At 43.5% G+C, this 23405-nt stretch overlaps 1 protein-coding gene across 2 annotated transcripts; it reads right to left on the reverse strand.

Annotated features, from left to right (window-relative positions):
* Window positions 1-4925: 4925 nt before the first annotated feature.
* On the reverse strand, window positions 4926-23264 carry LOC306942096 (E3 ubiquitin-protein ligase RNF38-like). Of its 2 annotated transcripts, XM_079527808.1 has the most exons (13): window positions 21753-23264; window positions 15599-15651; window positions 14603-14784; window positions 14318-14386; window positions 13918-14281; window positions 12563-12703; window positions 11375-11554; window positions 9719-9880; window positions 9470-9573; window positions 8661-8742; window positions 8443-8564; window positions 7586-7685; window positions 4926-6048 (listed from the first exon to the last, which is right to left on the reverse strand). In XM_079527808.1, exons 1-13 carry the CDS (start codon window positions 22036-22038, stop codon window positions 5986-5988), a joined length of 1908 nt encoding a protein of 635 aa, XP_079383934.1. In that variant the 5' UTR covers window positions 22039-23264; the 3' UTR covers window positions 4926-5985. The 2 variants fall into 2 exon arrangements, with proteins under 2 accessions (XP_079383934.1, XP_079383933.1); XM_079527807.1 differs by having other exon boundaries at window positions 13918-14386; window positions 21753-23263.
* Window positions 23265-23405: the final 141 nt, after the last annotated feature.

Here is a 23405-nt window from a genome sequence, read left to right on the forward strand (position 1 = left end):
TTTGCTGTGAGCAAGACACGCGCAGAGACGCTAACAACTACAGTATGTGTACTGTACTGTATAGTTGTGTTTGTTATGACACATCCCTGTCTCTTGGAGAGGGAATATAAACTTCTGGGATAAATTAGTGAAGAAATGAAGAAAATACCAGAGGCAGGTCTGTGAAGAAAATAACACACTGTTACATGATCTACACACAGAACCTAAATACAGCAAGTCCAGACTATAGTTTACACAGTTTTTACAACATCTACATTTGATATTATCATACAGTACAGTATTTATATGAGGTATTTTATGTCATTTTGTTGGTGTTAATACACACAAGATTCAACAAAATGCTGAGCTGTCATCCCTGACAGTGCAGCTCATTTATAATGTATTAGTTATGGTCATAAACAGAGACTGACAGGGTGAAACACAAACACGTGCATGTACAATATGTTTGCGTGCGTGTGTGTGTGTGTATGCGTGCATTCCACCAGTTTTTTTACAGATCTCCTCAGTCAGCTCATCATAAATAGCTCCAGCACTCACACATACAAGACTGCAGGTGTGTTCGCAAGCATGCGCACGCGCGCGCACACACACACACACACACACACACACACACACACACACACACACACACACAGCTGTCATATGATTGTGTGCAGATGAGAGGTGACATGTGAGGTTGGTCCTCATGCTATTTTGTCTCAGGGCCTTTAACGCACCTGCTACCTCTTTTCTGTTTACACCCCTCTCATCCTGCCACTGCGTCTGTGTGTCTATGTGTCTGTGAGTAACTGAACTATATTTTTGTGTGTGTGTGTGTGTGTGTGTGTGTGTGTGTGTGTGTGTGTGTGTGTGTGTGTGTGTTCACCCCTTCAGAATGGAACAACATTTTAGCTATGCATCAACATGTATTCTGTACAGCTGATCCATGCAGGGCCTTACAGAAAAACAATATTGTTCGTAAAATTGGAAAAATATTAATCATTACATTTTACTTTTCATGGTATTTTGTGTCGAACTTGCCATTTGTCTCAGCCAGTTTCTGTGATCTTTATGTGAGACTTTACTCTTTTTATATAGTTGTCTCTTCTTAATTATTTACATATTTTTCAATTACATTGATTGTCTATCATCACCGAGTATAAATATACTTAGCCAGCCTCATTCTTACAAATGTTGCTTACTGTATGTGCCTCAAACGAGCAAAAATAAAAACATTATTTCAATGACTATGTTTTTCCACATACATACTATAGGCTATCTTACCAGACCAAATAGCATGGCATTGGCAAAGATATAATTGTGCAGCCAGCTGGCACAAGAGACCCATTTGTCTGCAAAATAAGATCAACTAAGGACAAAACTGCCGGTGGCCATGGGGGCTTTAAAGAGATAACCTGGGGAGATGAACAGTGGACATGATTATATTAGAGTTGTATTAAATCACACAAAACACATTGATATATACCTATTTTTCACTGGTGTGTGTGTGCGTTGCTTGCGTGCGTGCGTGGCAGCACAGACGATAGGAGCACTAATTGTAGACAGGACCAATACACCCAGTAGTGACCCAGGCCTAATGTTCTGCTTATTGTTGTTTGTTGAATAAACAGAAAAGGAAAGAGCTACTCTAACACTCAACAAAGAAGTGAAATAATGGTCTCCAGTGTTTCGTATCAACACTACTGCTATTGGTGTATCCAGGTTATTTTTATTTGATAACATATTATTATTCTTTCCTATTTTATATGAAGGTATTAGTAGACCTACATAATATAGCATGATTTAATTAAGACCGTATGCCAGCAGTCCGGGCACTGGGGCTCCAAAGTAGCCTGCTGACGTATACAGTGGTTCCAGTCCCAATCCCGACGGCCTTTGCTGCATGTCATTCCCCATCTCTCTCCCCATTTCCTCCACCATTGGTGTGTGAATGGGTGATGTAATGCACAGTCTATGTAAAGCGCTTTGGATAAGTGCTATATATAAATGCACCATACTATATAACTGATGCTGAAGGATAACACTGGGGTTTGATCTTGGTAACATCGTCTTAAGTAGCCAAGCCTCAGCTTTTGTTCTATGTACAGTTGGAGGCCATCGATATTGTCCTTTTCTTTTTGCAGAGGTTTGCGTGATCTGCGCAAAAGGACAGTTAACCCATTTTGGGCGGGAACCCCTTTTGGTGTTTTAAACATTATGTTATAATTTAGCTATTGAAAAATAGCAGATCTACAAGCTCATAGCGCGCCACCGAGTGGCGCGCTACGAGCTTGTAGGTCTGCTATTTTTGAAAAATCGTGAAAATATTTATTTCAGAAAACTGGAGGATTTAGAAGGATTTTTTAAAATTTTGAGGTCAAGCCTAAATGGGTCAAATGATAAGGGACAATATCGGTGGCACCCAACTGTAAGAACAGTGGCTCCAAGGACAAAAGGTTTGGAACCACTGATCTGGAGAAGATCAGCGGTGGCCGAACGGATAGCGGCGCGGTCTTGATACCGGAAGGTTCCTAGTTCGAATCAGCCGTCCGACACGTTAAAATTACCACCGCTGAAGTGCCCTTGAACAAGGCATGGAACCACTACGATGAAATGTGTTCTATGAGCAGGGCCTGGCTGGAAACAAGTTCTTGAGCTTAGCCCAGATACCCTGGGTAAATATAGATTTCATTTCATCAACAGTGACCACCACAGCACTGTGCTGTTCCTTTACAGTGTTAATCTCTCCCCCACTACTAATATGGAAGTGATAGGCCTACTTAACAGCGACTTCCAAGGGAGTGGTAACTTGTAAAATACTGCTATCTAGTGGTGACAGGTGTTAATATGCAAACGTAATTTAAATTGCAAGAATAATGGCTACATCAATGCCTGCAGTGTTCGGTATAAAGCCTGTGAAAGTTGGTTGGCTGGAATACTGTAACTTGAAAAGATTATTTTCACTGTGTCCTCCTTGGTATAGTCACAACTAATAAATTAAGTAAAACACGATTCAGGAGTGACCGAGAATCATTTAACCAGTTTGTTGACCGGGGTCCCCCACGGGTCTATATCCTTTTTTCCATCTACACCCATCTCTTTGCCAAATATAGACATCTACAATTGAGTTCAGCTATATTTTATTATTTTTGCAAAATGTTCACCTAGTTTTGCCAAATGACATGCCCAGAATAGGGAAGTTGGGGTAGTTAATAAACCAAATGTATTGCCCACATAAACATTCCCTTTCTTAGCATACATAAATGAGGATGAATGATCCACAATGACACATTGGTTGCAGTTTCGGTTGTGTTCAAGTTCTTTGAAACAATTGTACAGTGCATGTTCTCATGCTTGGCCAATAAAGCTGAGGGTGACAAAAGACAACGTTTTAGGCATGACAGTAGAGTAGAGTCAGTTGATGCTGAGCCATATATCAGGGAAGTTGTCCTTTGACCTTGTGGACATAAAATGTTTATTAGTGTAGTTTATATGTGCCATCTCAAAGTAAGACCAGTCCCACCAGATAACCATCCCATCACACACATATCTGTTGTTGACATAAGGCTTGTCAACAGGCAGATGGTGGTAGGGAAGCAGACGTGTGCTGCTAGGGAAACAGGCTCGCACACAGCCAGAAACAGACATGCAATTTGAAGGAATATAGGGAGGTAGGCAGCTAGGGGGAACAAGCATGTGCTGCCATACATATGACAGTCTGTAAGCAAATGGCTTTGCAAACAAGTATGCATACATTAAAGAGAAGAATGTGGAATCATTACCCACAATTGTTTTTATTTTATTGATATAATAAATTACGGTATATTTGGTCATTAGGATTTAATATTCAGTTATTGTCAATTCCCCACACTGCTTGTCTCCTTCACCTACTGATTGATCAGCTGGTAGTGAGGAACAGGAACTTCACTGCAGGAGCACGTTGCATGAGCGGAAGGCCTTGTCATACTCGTTTGAGGTGATAACTTATCACCTAACTGGAGTATGTATGAGCCTGAAGACCACCCTAGTCCCTACTCCTCAATTCAACACTCACTGCTGAGCTAACCTGTAGGTAGGCCATTGTTTTTATGGGGATGGCTGGGGAAGAAGAGTGCTTGTGTTTGTCAACATCCTGCATATGTACAATGTTTTGAACAACTTTTTAATCATCAATATGGCAGGTGCGCATAATGAGCTTCGAAGCCTCACTGTTGGCATGCCTGTGAACCGTTGGACAAGCAAGTGTCTACAAACAGCCGATGGCGTTGAACATCGACAAACACACCGTCTGACTTGACAAGCCATGGAGGAACATAGGTTATCACATGAAGCTCCCTTCCCCGCCCATCTCAGCCAATAAAAGGCCATCTCAGCTGAAGACTTTCCCAACTATCCTGGGGAAAACAACTATATAGTGACCTGTAGGAGTTACTGGTGAAGCAACAGATTGCCCTACTCCATGGACGCCCAGCCAAGCCAAACGCCCAGCGGAGGATTCAATCCCAGTCTGCACGGTGGTAGAAAGGACATTTTACCCTGTGAAACCAAAGCGTTCTAAATAACTCGTCTTTTTTAAATATATTTTATGTGATACAATGATCTTAGCCATGCAGTTATAATAAAGGATATTTTTCACTTAACTGGAGCAGAGTGCCTTGGACCTCTTTTTATTTTTTCTAACATATTTTATGATTAGTTCACAAACATCCACACACTGAACCATAGATTATCCATATACCGTAGGCGTAATGTTAATATGCTTTCTCTTCATGAAAACATTTTATTATATGGGATGAGGAACGTTAGACAGTGACTAAAATATTGTAGATACAATTTGAACTGATCTCAAAGATCTTTACAGTAACTCCACCTAATGGTAGCTTGGTGGAATTGCAGCTCAAACCCCAAATTCCATGAAAAAAAAAAAAAAAACAGGAAACCAGTGATAACGTGTGCAATATTATGTTTAATAAAGACCCACCACTCTTAACACATCCAACACAATTAAACTTTACCATGTTAATATCTTTTTTGAAAAAACTGTACAAAAAGCTGTTTTTAAAAAGTTCATATCAAGCCTTTTATTTGGTATACAGATATTCATATATTTATACAGTATATATAGATATATATGTATAGATATATGTATAAAACACATGTGCCACTGCAAAGTCACAGACAAACTCATCTTTGACAAAACAGTAAAGGAAAAAAATATATATAATGCGCTTGCTTAACTTCAAAGTTGTACAGTGAAGTGTGCTGTCGTAAATGATAATCAAAAACGGAATGATGAGGTAACTGCCAGGCAGGAAAAACAATCGCTTATAATCAGTAATAATACTAATAAATGATCAATTAAAACAGAAACAGAATTATCAGGCCTCCGAGCAGCAGCATGGAGCCTTAGTGTTATAAACTATAAAGGAGAAAAGTGTATAACAAAACACACACACACACGGCATACATACAGTGCATACATGTACAAACAGTAAGTACAATCAGTCACTCATGAAAACAAAAAGTCAGACATTCATTACTCATCTGAAACATAACAGAAACTCAGACATGCTCTGGGACAGCACAGATTGATCACTCTCACACATATACACAGCCATACATACCGTAGGCATTTACCGAAGCCCACAGGGATACGCATGAGGACTCACCAGAGTCTATGTCAGAGGGTGGGTCAATCTGAGGGACATTCAGAGCTGAGGAGAGATGTAAGGAGGGTTTTGGGGAGGGGGGTCCACAAAAAAATAAAACGGGCATGACAGAACGCATATGGAGAAAATAAAAGAGGAATACACAGATGAGGCAATACTAGGATTAAGAATGACAACAGGAAGGAGGGAAGGGGAGAAAGTGCTACTGGATGAAAGAGTGTGTGCGTGCGCAATCTGCGCATGTCCTCATGCGTGTTAACACGGGGAGGGGGGGGGGGGGCAGTGCTAGAACAGTTTGACGGACAGTAAGGAGTGTCTACAATAATCCCATCTGTGGTCACTCAGAATCTCGCTGGACCTCTGAGGCGTCGGCCCGGCAGATGGGACACGTCCTGTTAGCCTGTAGAGATGGACAGAGGACAGGAGGAGGCTCCATGTTAGGCACCGTTTCAGTTTCAATATGGGGCGGGGGGGGGGGGGGGGGGGGGTAGTCAATTCAATGCTTCAGTGGCGCGAGAGAGAACGGCTTCCAATCTTCCTACGGTACAATAGTATTGCAGTCACACAAAAACAAATATGGGCATTTAGCTGATAACACAAAATTGTAATCAATTCCCTTTAAGATTTTCATTCCAGTATTTAGCTCTCATTAGGTATTTTATTGGAGTGCTTAGTTCCATAAAACCCTAATTATGTGAATTAAGCAAATAAAACAACTTAATTACCTATTTTTCCAGTGCCATCCCTCGCTGAGAATTGGGGAAAAGCTTATAGCACCCACCCCAAACATAATTTCTTTAAGCTGTGATTAAAATAACTACCATTCAGTGTCCTCTCATGAAGTGCCACGTTAAAGTAATTTGAGAACAATAGCTATATTCTAACAGCATTTTCAGTGGATGTCTTGTCAAGGCATTCGCAGGGCTTATTGTCCATCGTCATTCTAGGCTTCAGGAGGGGTTATTATAAACGTTCTCTGTGGTGAATCCAAGGACTCTTAAGCCCAAACCACACCAAAGGGTCGAGATGGGACGAGACCGTTTTAGCGCTCGTCCCAGCGGTGTGATCCTTCATATAGTGTGGCTTCAATCAATCAAACTGTCAAACTAATCCAGAGATTCCCAACCACCGGGACGCGAACGGGTGCCGGTCCATGGGACATGTACCACAGGGCCGTGAGAAGGTGGCTGGGAATTCCTAGTTTATGGATTGTACAAATATCAATGTCGAGAACAGTCGAGTCTGAAAAATACTATCGTATGACAGTGACATCACTGACGAATCCTTGGTATCTTTATTCTAGTCTATCGAGCAGCGCTGCTACAACCGTTTGTGGGTTTTTTTTTACACTCACCAGTTGAGGGTAATTTCATGTCAACAACTATCAGAAGGTGTAACCCTGGTAGTGATGCCTCACTCTGCCAGTTTAACTATAGTTGTCCACCTGTAATTGTAATCATCGTATCCTTTGGATAGAACTCCATTTGGATATCCAATGATATAATAATTAATATAAATAGCAGTCTACTTCTGTGTTTTCATACAATTGGGCACCTTATGAACAGTCAGCCGGTCCGTGTTAACCGAAGGGTTTGGAACCCCGGCTCTAATCGCTCAAGAAAAACTGTCTCTATAACTGCATGACATATTTAGGGATTGTGCATTTTTTTTCAGATGTGTAGAGTTCACTATAAGTACATGTTGCTGTCAACTATGTTCAAAACCCTTGTGAATGCAGTTATCTAGTTAATGAATCCGTTGCAAATGTTTCATATCTGAATAGAGAAGAAAAAAGAAGACTGTTCATTATGTTTTGACCTTGCCATCAAAAAAGCATAGTAGTCATGCTTGATACGTCTCTCAACCTTGAAATAAAAATTACAGAGCAGGCCTTAGTCAGCAGACTACACCGTGGCCATCTGACTGAATGAACTCACCCTGAGCCACTTGTCGACACATTTGCCATGGAACTCATGGCTACAGGGCAGGACTCTCAGCAGCTGGCGAGATTCGAAATCACTCATACACACCACGCACCTGCAAAATACAAAGGTCGTTTCAGTGCACAATACTATGGCAAAAACTCCCCCCCTCCCCCCTTTTTTTGGTTATTATTTTTGTGAAGGACTGATTATAGTGGTTTATGTTTAAGTCAATGCTCACTGTAGTGCAGAATAATCATATGCACATTAGCACTTTGAGGTTCTGTGGGAAATGGGGATGTAGAGGCAGGCATAACCTCGCTTAAACCCTCCCCAGTCTCAAAAAGCAACCTCTCAAGTGACATGACGCCGACACACTACTCCAGCAGCCAGGCAGGCAGCGTGACGTCATGTCATTCATAAAAGGGAACATACTTACGTGAATGAACTGAACGCAAGCAGTGGGCGTGAGTGGCGACGCACCGCTAATCGCCACAAGACAAACCAATATTTTCAGTTCAAATATTTTCTTTTACATGCTGTCCTTGAAAAGAACAAGATTATAACACAAGATACAAAAAGTAACTTTTGATCCCCAAATCCCCAAGAAGTACCAATTACTAATTGTGATTTTGATGAAAATAATCAGAATTATTTTAGCCATTTGCAGCCCTAAACTGGATTTTTCAAATATATTTAACTACTACATCACGTTTTATTTTTCCTCACATTACTGCGTGGTGTCAGTCTAAATGGAAGTCCATCAAACTCTGCAATCCTGTTTCTACATTTCCACCAAAAGCAGCTCAGGACTCGGGCAACTTTTGTACCAATATGGGAATTGTACATAATTCCAATAGAGCAGTACTCACAGTGTTTGTTCTGACTGGTGGTTATTGGGATTGAACCGATAGGAAGGCAGCTGTTCAATGTCTCCCTTAGTCAGGCCTCTGAGTTTGGCCTCTCCCAGGCGCTCAGCCAGGTTCAAGAGAGCCTGTGTGACATGTAACAAAATAACAAGGCTCAGATTTCTGTCTGCAATACATAAAAAGGAAAATAAAGTGGGACACATATTTGGAACAAGCCAAACCTCATAATTTTCCACTTCTCCATCGTCAACATCAAGTTCTAGACTGATTGCTGGACCTGTGGGCTGGACTGGCAGCATTGAACTGAGGGAAAAGTTTAACAAGAGCAAGTTTAGGAATTTCATGTTTATTTTTTATGTTTTTATCCCACGATTTTGTAACCCATTTTTCACCCCTGTGTCAATTATCTAATGTGATCCTGGGCTCTACACACCCTCCGCCAACCTAGTCCCCATATATGGGGGACATGGGGAGAGCAACGGACTTGAACTCATGCTTCCTTCATGCCCGAGTGTCCAAGTTGCTCCCTTTACACCTGACAGGGGGGAGTTTCCCTGGTTGGACGTAGCGCGTGGAAGGAACACGTTATTCCAACCAGTTCCTTTCCCCTCCATCAGGCGCCCCGGTTGGCCAGGGGGAGGCAGTTTAGAGACCACGATTACTGCATGTTTTTTATGAGGGTACCTTCCCTAGGGGACACAGGGAGAACATGCAAACTCCACACAGAAAGGCCCTTTCGCCAACCCCGCCTCGGGTATGGGCACTGATGACGTGGAGGAGGAAACACGCCGCCAGCACCCACAGCGCCCCGAGCGGGAATCGAACCCAGGACCTTCTAGCTGTGAGGCGACAGCACTACCAACTGTGCCACCGTGCCCCGGAATTTCATGTTTCAAGTGATAAATTAACAAACAGCATGTACAGCGTGAGACTGTTGTTCACACAACTCTAAACACTGTGGAATGTAGTACAACTCATTTGATCTTTGGTACATCATGCAAGACCATTTTCAAACCAGTAATCTACTTACAGGAAGTAAGGCAGGAAGCTGGGGTGGTAAGGCGAAGGTGGCAGTGGTTGCTGTGAGCGGTAACGCCGGCTTGGGATCCGCCGAGGCAGGAAGTTTGGATAGGACTGATGGAAAACAATTAGATCAGTTCACTAAACCTGGCAGGTACATTTTAAAAGTATTTACTCTGTTCTACGAAGCCGACAAGAATGCATCACTACGATAATCAGCGAACAAACACCCGAGAGAAAACGAAATGCGGTCACTCACCACACCAAAGAACTCCTGTGGCAAAGGATCATGGGAGAGGAAGTGCAGCTGTGTGGAGTGTGGGGTGAGGGCTGGGTGGGCACTTGGGGGGTAGTGGAGCCCTGCCCCCAAAGACAGGTGCTCTCCTAGCAGCTCCACATCATTCTCTATCCTCTGTAATGGCTGGTGGGGGCATTTAAAAAGGACGGTTATTAGTGTGGTTGCCTAGAGGCAAGCAGACTATTGTTATTGCACTCCAGTGCTTAAAGGGCCACTTCACCACTTGCAACCAGATCTTTTTTTAATGATGTTTGGGAAAATGTTTTTAGATATTTTAGTATTTCAAAGTGTCTGTTGTCATGGACACTGGTCTCACATCCTTCCTGGACTACATGTTGTCTCAAGCCAAATTCCAATACCCAAAATCTCAGCCATGCCAGCATGGCAGTGTTACGGTGAAATTGGTGATATGACAAAATATGTGACTATCTTGTAGACTTGACATAACTTGCAGGTCTTTAATACGAGGCCAAAATACCGCTAGGTTAGACTCTGCTAATAAACAAACAGCAATGATTTACGTTTGGACACTGACGTTATATGATGTCTACACGATTGTCACCTATTTCAGCAGGTCACCAATTTCACGGTACCACCGCCATGCTGGATTGGCCGAGTGTGAGTGGCTGAGATTTTGGGTATTGGAATTCAGCTTCAGTAAGACAGCCCTGCCCCTCTCCACAAGGTGGGGTGAGTGCAGCAAAGCATTATGGTAATCCAACAGTGAGACCAGTGTCCATGACATCACAGACACTTTGAAATACTAAAATATCTATAAACACATTACCCACATAAAAACCCCAGGAAAGTGTTTGTCTCCCAAACATCATTAAAATAAGATCTGGTTGCAAAAGGGGTGAAGTGGCCCTTTAAAATCATTGAAATAGTTTATAAACGTTTAAAATCGTGCAATAACTCTATTCTCCCCTCAGATTAAACTCTTCCCAAGGCATTTGTGACACTTTGCCCTCATCTGATTGGACAGTATACGATGACAGACAACTCAACTCCTCTAATTGAACAATACGCACACACACACACACACTAGTCGACCTTGTTGGTACTAGTTGACAAGAAAATGTTGTAGGCCTCAAGATCAGGTAGATTATAGTGACCATGTACACAGTTTTTCAATGTACAAAAATTTATTTCCCCCCCCCCCCGACTAGTAAAAATTACTAGAAGTGTACACACACACACACACACACACACACACACACACACACACACACACACACACACACACACACACACACACACACACACACACACACACACACACACACACACACACACACACACACACACACACACACACACACACACACACACACACACACACACACACACACACACACACACACACACACACACACACACACAGAGAGAGAGAAGGGAATACATTTTAATTCTGCAAATCACTCAACAAGAAGGCATGGAGGAAGTCTTATGCACAAAGGACCACTTTCATCCCGGCATCCCCATTATTGGTCAAGATTGTTATTTAATCTGCGCACCAAAAATAGCAGATCCATCTTGTAGATCTGCTCTTTTCGGTGCGCGATAAAGGCACACAACTAATTGTAAGTCGGGATTTATGTGCATCACTCTACTCACCGAGCGAGCCTGCTGTGTAGGATAGTGGCCAAACTGTCCAGGCTGTGGGAGGTGAGGTGGGTGGTGGGAGAGGTGAGGGGGAGGGAGGTGTGGAGGCAGGAGGAAGGCCGGGTCACTGGAGAGTAGTGAGGGGAAGGGGTAGGGTATGGGCAGGTGCTGCACAGAGCAGGTCTGCAGAACCTGAGGGGAAGAGCACAAGAACAGGGAGGGAAACATTTTGGCATGTAGGAAATAACGTTTTATACATTGAATATCGTGCACATTGGACACCCAACAGATATAAATGGCAATGTCGTCAAAGCTAGCTAGACAAAGGTAGACTTTCTGCCATTTGTGGAGCTAAATCTGCAGTTTTCCTGTTTGTGGGCTGAAAATAAATATTTTGCGCAACTCATTACATATTGGGTCACCCTGTACCACCGTCCGCACTGACGTAGAAATATTAAAAATTTGTATCAATGCGGGGTGGTTTCACTGTTCCTACAACGTCTGACAGCAGCACTTCATGAGTCATTCACATGACCTGGTTGTAGCAGTCTGTGGTGCTAAAACCATAGGCCTGCTACAGAGCTTCACACAGTCTGTGGTGCTAAAACCATAGGCCTGCTACAGAGCTTCACACAGTCTGTGGTGCTAAAACCATAGGCCTGCTACAGAGCTTCACACAGTCTGTGGTGCTAAAACCATAGGCCTGCTACAGAGCTTCACACAGTCTGTGGTGCTAAAACCATAGGCCTGCTACAGAGCTTCACACAAGATCGTTTTCTGACATCCTGCATTTGAACAGAGAGTGTAATACAGGCAGAGCAGCAATAACATAAGTAAATCAGCAGGGTTGCAAAACAGACTTCAAACAGAGTCAGAGACAGACAGAACAGTACAGAAATAGTGGTTGTCCGTCTCCGACAGGTTGTTTGTAAGACATTGATATATATTTAGGCAGTTATAGGACCTGTAGTTGCTCAGTCTCTCTTTATTAACTTCCCACCTTCAAGTGCTGGTTAAAAAACTTCTTATCTGGAACCTTTAAATACGGATAACATCATCAAAAAGCAGGAAAATGCTAATCCAAGATTCCTTCAAACCAAGTTCTAGAGTGCCATGTAAGACAGTAAAGGACAAAAATGTCATTACGTCAATCATCTTGGCATGGACTGAGATTCTATCTTTCACACGCACAGAACTCACAGGGGGTGGGACACTGCACACCGGGTAGTGTTGTCCATTGAAGACCACTGAGCATGCTGGGAGCTGCTGTGGTGCAGAGCGAGGAGGTAGGCCAGGCGGCGCCCCCGGAGGAGAGACTGGGTACGACACTGGAGCTGAACCCTAAATAAATGATGAGTTGAGGTTAAAATGTATCCAATGAGAAATACATACTTTACTCAAGGCTCAATTCAATGGCCATGCCACATGCATGGGACAATAGAAGTAGCATAATCTTCAAATATAGGCTATATTGAAACTGGAAGACCTACACAGTTCCCGCTGTCTCAAAAAAAAAGAAAAAAACACTTCCCACCCTCGTCACTCCCTGTTCGAAATGTTGCCATCAGGTAGACGGTACAGAGAAATAAAACGGACTCAAAAACTGTTTCTATCCCACAGCGACAATCACACCCAATGCTGCTAAAACATAATCTCTTGGATGTAAGGTTGTGTGAATTTGTTGTATATTAGGTATTGTTGCATTTAGCTAATTTGTAGATTTTTAGCTTATTTATATAGATTATCTTAATAGTAAGGGCATTTTATCAGGTATTTGACCAATCTGGGAACTAAATCGTTACCAAGAAATTTCTTCACCAATGTGTTTTTAAAGGTGTCTAATAACATGTACTAAAAGTTTGAAATTCAACTCCCGTGGGAAAATTGAGTTATTAGCATAATATGTGACCATACCCATAACATCCTATATAAGGCAAAAAAGTCCAAATTTCATCATTCTTTAAGTAGCATGTGACATATGAAACTAGGGGGTTTTCATGATTCTGAATCCATTCCAAGCATTAGTTTTGCACAAAAAACACTCCTTGGGCTAAATTAGGCCATATCCACTTGACCAAATGTGCTGACCTCATCACGTTTGTGAGGCCGTTTTCCTCCCAAGGAGTGTTTTTTGTGCAAAACTAATGCTTGGAATGGATTCAGAATCATGAAAACCCCCTAGTTTCATATGTCACATGCTACTTAAAGAATGATGAAATTTGGACTTTTTTGCCTTATATAGGATGTTATGGGTATGGTCACATATTATGCTAATAACTCAATTTTCCCACGGGAGTTGAATTTCAAACTTTTAGTACATGTTATTAGACACCTTTAGAAACACATTGGTGAAGAAATTTCTTGGTAACGATTTAGTTCCCAGATTTTCATAGATTTCTCTTACTATAAGGATTTAATGCACTGATCGGTTGGCACGTTTTAAATTTGTTGTACATGTTACAATGACAAAGATCTGTTCTCTTCAATATTGTATAGTTAATTCTTCTTCGTGAACATACACATGGCATGGCTTCATCCCGTTTAGTTGCACTGACCTGATCGTGAAGGTCCAACACCATGCTGGTCTGTTGCTGGGGCGGGTGAGGATGAGATGGGTGAGGATGCGGTGGATGGGCTGCTGGGTGCAGCAGTCTGGGGGACAGGTTCGGGGGTTGGTGGAGGGGCCTAGGGGAGAGGTTTGGCGGGTGGTAGCCGGGGCGCTCTTCGGGGCCGGGAGGCCCCGGTCCCCGGGTAGACTGCTGGCCGTAGGGGGGGTAGCTCTGGGGGGGAACCTGGTGATGGTAGTTCTCATCCTGGTGGCCGGAGGACGGGCCGTGGTGAGGATGTAGGTGATGGTGGTGATGGTGGTGCGGGTTGAGGTGGTGGTGGTGGCCACTGTTGCTGTTGTAGTGATGGTGGTTATTGTGGGGATTATTGTGGGGATTATTGTGGGGATTATTGTGGGGATGGTGGTGGTGACGGGTCAGGCGATCTCTGCGGCCACGTTGGCGTCTCATTGGAGGACTACAGTAGGGGGAAGGGAGATTTGTAGACTAATGATTTACATCTTGGAATTAATATACAACACAAAACAAACTGGATCATTAGCATTAACTCATTTGTTGCATTGAGTATTTAAAAGATATATAGGTATTTCGTTTTTTATTTGGTGGCAAGGAAAACACCCCATAATCTATAGAATAATGTCGTCACCCCCCACACACACACACAGTTAGTTACCTGCGACGGTTACGAACAGGTGTGTGACATCTTTCTGGCATGTAGTGAGGGTGTGGCCTACGACTGGGAGGCAGTTCCCATGGGCGAATGGGAGAGGAGGGAGCAGAAGGAGGCCCAGAGCTTAGATCTAACATGGACTGCTGAGAAAGACGTTGCCTTTTTGGACTTGGACTGTCTTCCATCTGTGTGGGAACATGAATTAAAAAGATCATTTTCTCAACTCATTTTCATGCTTGAGAACACACCAGGGCAGAGGGCACAAAGCGTGATTCTATTCTACGTCCGAGCAGACCGAGCATCGACATGGTAACGCCCCGCCTGCCTCTGATTGGCCTACCGACACTGCCAGCCTTACCAGACTTTCCTCCGAGGTGGATAGTCTGACGCGAGGTTACTCTGTGGTGGGAAATAATACAAGTAGGATATAATACAAGAGAATGACAGCTAGGAAAGGAAAGGCGACAGTAAATTTTATTTTGGTAGAAGAGGGCAAACTAATATTGTTTATGCAGTTTGCTTTGATGGAACAGATTGAACACGTACGCCGTAATATGATTTGATTTGGGTGTGTTCTAAATAAAGTGTTTGTGTTGATTGTGTAATCTTATTGTACTGTAAAAAGGTCTCTTTTCTCTTCCATCTTTTTTAGTATAATAGTATTAGTTTACTATAATTAGATAATACACGATAATCAACACTAACACTTTATTTTGAACACACCCAAATCAAATCATAGTACAACGTACGTGGTCAAACCGCATAAACAATATTAGTTTGCCTCTTCTACAAAAATAAAAGTTACAAGTTAGTTACAAGGCTGCATTCTGTCACACATGCCAAGCTGTCATTTTCTTGTATTATTTCCCACCACGGAGTGACCTCGCATCTCGGAGGACAGTCAAGACAGGCGGTGTCGGTAGGCCAATCAGCGGCAGGCGGGGCGTTACCATGTCTATGCTCGGACGTAGAATAGAATCACGCCGGTTTGATCCTTACCTTGTCCCGATCTTCACTACACACATTATCTGGGTGGAAGTGGAGTACTCCCCCTGCAGGCCACAGAGAAAAATAACAGCATCCTATGAGACTGGGCTCAGCAAAACAAAACAAAAATCACAAGACACATGAAATGGACAGGCCATGCCTTCACAGTGCACACAAACATATATTTGGGGATGGGTTTGCCAATAATGCCTAAGTTATGTTATACAATGAAAGGTTAGGTGGCCTGCCTACACTATAAACTTTTAGCAAATGATTATCGTTTAGTTTGCACATTTAAAAAAAACATATTTGACAACACAATATAGTATAACTAAGGCTCCAATTTAAACTAGAAGGTGGGATTGTGTAACACAATGCTAATTCTGGCGATGCCCCCCACCCCCTCAACTCAAGTCTGGCTTGATAGAGTAGAGGCCTTTTGAACTTCCTGCTTCAGACGAGCAGACGAGAGAGGAAGTCATCTCTGGACGATGTCAGCCTAGTAGACTCATCTTCTGCAGCTCTCACACACAAATCATTCCCTCTGATCTCACATGAAAACCATGTCCCCTTTGGCAATGCACTCGCACACAATCTGCTCATACCGACTTGTGCATGCACATACAGTTACCGCTTTGTCAAGCACATATACCCCAAAGGGATGCCCCCTTTGGATCAGTAAGTTAAGGCTCATCCCCACACAAAGTTGAAGCGAGCTCATGACCCCCATTGCAAATCATCATAGAAGCTTTTCTATTACTCTCCAAGGCATCATAAACAGGGACAAACAACGGTCCAAAGATAGCTGGGAAAGTCGTGAAAGAGGTGAGCAAAAACTCTAACACCTTTCACATCCCCTTTTGTAATACAATGTCATAGAATTATCTTGAAAACATGCGATCCTGTCCAAGTTTGACAGTCTGTGTGCATTATTGCACACATTGATTCGACAGACCGCATTTAAACATGCCTTTAAATATCGATGAAACCTAAAAACTACAAAAATCCACCACTTTCCACTCTGTTCTTTGGCTTTCTACTCGGCCACGCCTTCCGTGCTCCACTACTCCACCAAGCCTTTCTTCCCTTTAGCCCGGTTTCCACTGCCATGGCCTCACACCACTCCACCCTACACTGCCTACTTGTACCACCGTTTCCACTGCCATGGCCTCACACCACTCCACCCTACACTGCCTACTTGTACCACCGTTTCCACTGCCATGGCCTCACACCACTCCACCCTACACTGCCTACTTGTACCACCGTTTCCACTGCCATGGCCTCACACCACTCCACCCTACACTGCCTACTTGTACCACCGTTTCCACTGCCATGGCCTCACACCACTCCACCCTACACTGCCTACTTGTACCACCGTTTCCACTGCCATGGCCTCACACCACTCCACCCTACACTGCCTACTTGTACCACCGTTTCCACTGCCATGGCCTCACACCACTCCACCCTACACTGCCTACTTGTACCACCGTTTCCACTGCCATGGCCTCACACCACTCCACCCTACACTGCCTACTTGTACCACCGTTTCCACTGCCATGGCCTCACACCACTCCACCCTACACTGCCTACTTGTACCACCGTTTCCACTGCCATGGCCTCACACCACTCCACCCTACACTGCCTACTTGTACCACCGTTTCCACTGCCATGGCCTCACACCACTCCACCCTACACTGCCTACTTGTACCACCGTTTCCACTGCAAGGAATTGGGCTAAGTGGTGTCAAAGTGGTACTAAATGAGTGCCTAAAAAGTACCCACTCCCGGGTGGGTCTGAGCTAGGCTGAGCGGGGCCAAACACTTCATAATGCCTGATCACTTACTGACCTTTTATTAAACCAGGATCATAGTTGTGTATTAAATGCATTATAATAGATTATATTTAATATTTATATTTAACCATGTGCAACCCAGATTGGGCACAAACAAGGGACTAAATTAATTTCGGTCCTATGCCACAAAAAATGTGGAACGCCCTACCAACTGTCATTAAGACATGTGAATCCCTTGACTCCTTCAAAACCGCTCTCAAAGAGCACCTATGGACGGCTGCTATTTGAAACTGGCCTCCGTAAAATCTGAATCCCCATCCACCCATTTTTCTCCCTCACTGTATATGTTTTTGATGATTTCCTGGTTTTGGCTATATAGAAGTGTATATGGTCATGTAGTGTGGGTCATGACAGAAAGAATAAGGTCACGATTCACAAATACAAGCGGCCGAAATGAGTTTTCTCCGACGGGTGGCTGGCATCTCCCTTAGAGATAGGTTGAGAAGTTCAGTCACGCGGGAGAGACTCGGAGTAGAGCTGCTGCTCCTTCGCCTGGAAAGGAGCCAGCTTAGGTGGTTCGGGCATCTGGTTAGGATGCCTCTGGAGCGTCTCCCTAGGGAGGTCCTCGATGCACGTCCCACTGGGAGGAGACCCCGGGCAGACCAAGGTGCAGATGGAGGGATTACATCGACTCACTGGCCTTGGAACGTCTCGGGATCCCCCAGGAGGAAGTCACTAATGTTGCTCTGGAGAGGGAGTCTGGAGCTCTCTGGTGGAGCTGTTGCCCCCAAGATGGTTGGATGGATGGATGGAGAAGTGTATATTTGTACGTCTCTAAATGTTAGTATGAATTAAAAACAGTGGACCCTCTTGTGAACAAGTGTAATGCTTTATGGTGTTGTCCACTCACAGTTAACAGTTTTTGTATTGAGTTGTGCTTGAAATGTACTGTAATTCTGCAAACTGTTAATAAATACTTCAATCAAGCAATCTTGTATTATAATCACTCACAATCTATTTTAGTGTATTATAATTATCATAGTTGTAATACAGTATAATATTTTAGCCTATATTGTATAATAATCAGTTTTAATCCATTATAGTGTATTATCATAGTTGTAATACTACATAATACTTTATATTGTACTAAAATTACAGGTATAATCCATTATAGTGTATTATATCTTTGTATACAGTACATAATACTTTATATTGTATTATAATTATCAGTTGTAATATATTATAATCTTTTATATTGTATTATAAATCAGTTATCTACATTACATTGTTAGGCAAGTCTTGAGACAGACTGTTGACTCCATAGACATAAAAAGGTAGACACCTCCTTCGACTCTGGGGCGTGTCTCGAGGGGAGGCAACATGGAGTCAAGCTTTCCAGAGATTCCTTGCGAAGAATAGTGCAAGCATGAGCGGAAACTTGCGAAGCTTCTGTGTGCATCACAGAAAGGGAAGTTCGGTAGGCCAATCGGAGGCGCGACCCAAGAGGCCAATAGCCAAAAGGGGTCAACTTTGCATTAAGGGGCGGACACATTATTAGGAGACAGGAAGAATGTCTATTCATTTCCAATGGGAGCGTGAACGTGAACACAGCTTCTGAACCGTTCCTTAACTCCATGGTCACTGAACTAAATACTGGACCCAATCACCACAAGGCATACAATATTTACAAAATATTCATACTAAATGTCTTCTTTTAGCGAGACATCAGGAGAACATCTACTTTGTTATCGACATTTCTTTATCCCAGCAAGAGTCCGGAAGAGTCTCTCTGTCCATCTGCAATTTGACGGACGACACAAGGGGGCCCTGGCCCTATATTTAAGATGAGAATGTTTATATTATAATGTGAAATGAATGGACATATAAAAAGTGAAATAAAATGTGTGTTCCAATGCTTAATAATAATATAATTTTCCATAACTGTCTTAGACTCTTGGTTGATGGGGGCTGATTTCCATTGTCAGCCTGGGAGAGAGAGGGTGGTGGAAAGGTCGGGGAGAAGCAAACCACGCCTACTTTATTTAGGAGACCATTGTGGCATAGTGGCTCCAATGAAGATCGCCCATCTTTATAAATTAATAACCTTTGGCACGACTCCCTCTTTTCCCAGCTGCACTTGTTTGTTTCCTCATGCCAATACGCTCCCTTGGATTGAATTGATAAGTCCCAGAAAAGATGCGTGGCGTGATTGGTCAGTAGTCACTTGAGTGGCAGTGACGCAGAGCGTGCCTTCTGCACTTCCGCTTGACTTCCTCCTCACACTGGAGACATCGCTCCAATGAACTGCAGCGGCCAATAAGGCATATATTTCATTTTGAGTGGTGCAACCACTCCTAGAACCAGCGATGTCCACCCGTCCCTATGTCTCTATGTTTAGGGTACCAAAAGGGGGCGCTGTTATATATGTGGTTGACTCCGTCAATAGGAAAAGAGGGTGCTGTTTTTCCTTTATTTTTTGACATGCGTTCTCAGATTGCTGCAGCTAGGCTAGTTACAAACATGCCACTGGGTTTGTTTATGCTTTGAAGGGAAGGTTTGAGCAGTAAAATAGGTAGGGGGGGGGGGGGGGGGGGGGGGGGGTTCAGCATCTCCAAATTCAGTGCTGGCACATTCCTCTGTGATGTTGAAAGGCATAAAATGCTGAACTGCAGCATAACATATAAACAAGGACACAGACAGGAAATCTAATGCATTAAAATCCGCACACACGAATCCCACATGCATGCCTAAATCGAACACATTAGATACATGTGTACACACAGGATTTGAAGAAGAGGAATCTGCAGAAGATCAAACAGTTGGAAGACGCAACGGTTAAGTCATATTGTCATACACACAAATCTCAGTATCTCAGTTTGGACACCCGCCCAGCAAAATCCTCAGTGTAAATGATTTGGGACTGGGAAAAATGGGTCCAGTTAAATTAGCCCAAAGGATGTGTGTGTGTGTGTATTCCCTGTATGTGGGTTATTTTGGGTCTGGATGGCAGCAGCGTCGCTATTACAAGAGAGGGCTCCATTAAAAGACTGAATTCATTCTCTCTTTCTTAGCAGAGGGGTTTTTGCTGTTGCCTTTGGGGAAATTCTACTCTGTATAATAAATAGCATGGTTCTTCAGTCTTTTCCAGAAGTTAGCCATGTATGACTTGCTGAACACTAGTGGGCACTGGACAGACAGTTACACAGTTCATAGTATTAAAGTAAATAAACAACCAATAAGCTATGTAAGTATGTGTAATGCTTATTCCTTGTAGAGGTGGATGGACCCTGCAACTACTCAAAATCATTGTTCGTGGTGCCTAGTACTGAATCATATCACCCTATAAAAAGAAAATCAGACCCATCTGAACTGAGTGGTTCTGTACTGTACTTGTACTGTGTGCGTGTGTGTGTTAAGATAGACAGTGACACTTGGTGGTGAAAAAACGCTATTTCCGTGCTCGGACCCAGCCAGGGACCCAGTCAGCCGGGCTGGGCAATGGAGTGGCTGCACCACTCAAAAATATATATTATTCTTTTTTTTTTTTTAAACTAGACTAGAGAATTGTTTGTGCCCGATGCTATGAAGACACATTGATCATTGAGGCGTAGCTGCATCGTTTGCCAGACCAATTTTGCATTTTTAAGTCACTGTGGATATGCACATACATGCTTAAATCGAAGTCTGCTTTACACATCAATCAGCTCAAGATTTAAGAATAGCTTTCCCACATCTTCATGTTACATGTTGGTGTAGGCCTAAACAACAACAAGGCTGCAATCAAGTCACCCAAATTTATAATGGCAGCTATTGACTTTTTGTCAGCTATTGTCAGAGTGCCCAGAAGTTTTTTTCAATTGCTAACTTCATAATTGTTTAAGTTTTTGTTTTGTTGTCGTTTTTGCAATACCTGGACTACTTCAGTAATAATTGTCAGTATTCAGTCCCTCAACACTATGTCGGGGTATTCTCAAGTGGGAGGGACCACCTGCACTATGCAGTCACATATGTTCACATATCTAATCTACACATTCTCTCTCTAGGGGCCCACATTGCAGTTATAACTATAAATATGAAACATAGCTAGTACACAGAGGGAATAATGTAGGTTACCTGCCTTTAAAAAAAGACCCAAACAAGAGCGAAAGTGCACCACGATACCCGACATAACGCCTGGCTGTTCGACCAACAGCTGGCAGAGAAAGGACCCAGCCTTTTTATTTACATTGTCTAAATAGCTGTTAAACCGCCAACTGTCAGCTTCCACCCCAAGGGCTGTGTGTATGCTTTGTGATGGTGAATCTATAGTCTACTACACAAGATTAGTACTAGTAGTGAGTATTTAGTACAGTAATAAGGCCCTGTTTGCTTACCGGCACCAGGGTGTCTGTGAGCTCCGTGCGAGGAGTGGTGCTGTGCCCCGACCGGCAGGTAGCCCCCCTGGCTATGCTGCTGCTGGCTCTCCGGATAGCTCCGACCTCCGTGGTGCGGCGCCCACCCGGGGTTGCCCTGCTGCGGGTAGTTCACCCCTCCTCCGCTGGCGTTCATCATATTCCCGTTAATACCGACGGCGTTTGTGCCGTTGCCTCCGCCACTTCCGTTCACGCTAAAATGGTAAAAGCCAGACCGTGAACGCGATCGAGTCCTCGGGGGGTCCATGGCTATGGAGGGCGGTGGTGGCTGGACCTAATGAAGGCAGGCTCGGGAGTAGTACCGCGAGGGATCTCTCTCGACAAGCAAAATCTCTTGCTTTTACTCTCCCACCCACCTATCGGCTTGTTTTCCTTAGAGTCTTCTTTGGCATTTAAACTAAAGTGTTCTAGTTTTGATATGGCATGGGATGGATCATGGATGGATGCAACGGAGCTGGGTTCACTTGAGATTCAGAACAGCGCAGCCTTCTCCTGTCGCACAGCCATCTGCATCGACCGCTTCGCAACCAGAGGGGAGGTTCACGTCAATCTCGGTAAATAAAAGGGGGGGGATTACCATTTCCCCTGACGTAAATATATAATACACGTTATCATATGCGATATGTACAATGATTTCCAATCAAAGCATCGTTTTATGCTGGCTATGTACTTTAAACTCATTAACAGTGGTGGTTGCCAGAACAGCTGAGCAGCAAGTCTCAGGTTCTCTATCTCTATTGTCCTTTCAGAGCAGAGCCCTGGCTGGCTTGGCTTTCCCACGGTTCAATAAAAGTAGTTTTTTTTTCTCGCGTGTTGCTCCAGTAACGTAACAAATAATGTAATAGTGTGTGCGCGCGCGCAAGCTAAGTGGAATCCTTATCCACGAAATCCCAAAATTCCCTACTAAAAAAAAACAAAACAAAAAAAGAACTCCCCTTCAACACAGCACAACTCGAGCCAGCAAGATGGCTAAAACCTGTGTCGACTCCCTGTCAGACAGACCGCTGCTGGCTGGCAGTGGCAAACTACACACACGACAAGCTAAATAGGTAGCTATCCAGAAAACAAATGCACTCATTAACCTAAGTCCGTAAGTAGATTACAAGCAAAGATCCAGTGGACTGGTGATAGTACCGTTAACGTTGCACGAAGTGTGGCTGGGCAGGCTGGCAGCTACTAGCTCAGCTCACTGCTAACAACAGGAAGCTGCAGGCGGACACGGTAGGGAAAAACAAGTCCAGCACTGGCGACATTTACTCGCTGTAAATGTCGCCCGAAACAAAGATAGTGAAGAAATTAAGCAGCGCTCACATTGAAATAAAGTCGGAATAAGCTAATAAATACCTTCTATTTAAAGTACACAGTGTTCGTCCAACATAGCCCCCCGCACACACATTAGCAATGGAGTGTTTTCTCCAATTCTCTTGTCAGCGGGGAGCGTAGTGAAGATCAATCAATGGGATTTTCACATCCCTGCACAGACACTTTAATCGAGCCCAGAGAACAGCGACGGTTTTCACGGAATATGGACAAATCACAAGAGCGCAGATTATTACAAAAAAAATGCTCAAATTGTTTGGCGGTAAGGTTTAAAATGTGATGGATTATAATTGA

The sequence above is a fragment of the Electrona antarctica genome (genome assembly GCF_951216825.1).
Source record: "Electrona antarctica genome assembly, chromosome: 1".
NCBI lineage: Eukaryota > Metazoa > Chordata > Actinopteri > Myctophiformes > Myctophidae > Electrona > Electrona antarctica.

Excerpts from the sequence above, each read along its gene's own strand:
- LOC306942096 (XM_079527807.1), bottom strand. The coding sequence starts at position 22,038 with ATGGACCCCCCGAGGACTCGATCGCGTTCACGGTCTGGCTTTTACCAT. Across the intron at positions 14,785-15,598 it reads GTAGTGAAGATCGGGACAAG|ATGGAAGACAGTCCAAGTCC; the intron begins GTAAGGATCAAA and ends GTTCCCACACAG. Across the intron at positions 12,704-13,917 it reads TGTTGGACCTTCACGATCAG|GGTTCAGCTCCAGTGTCGTA; the intron begins GTCAGTGCAACT and ends TCATTTATTTAG.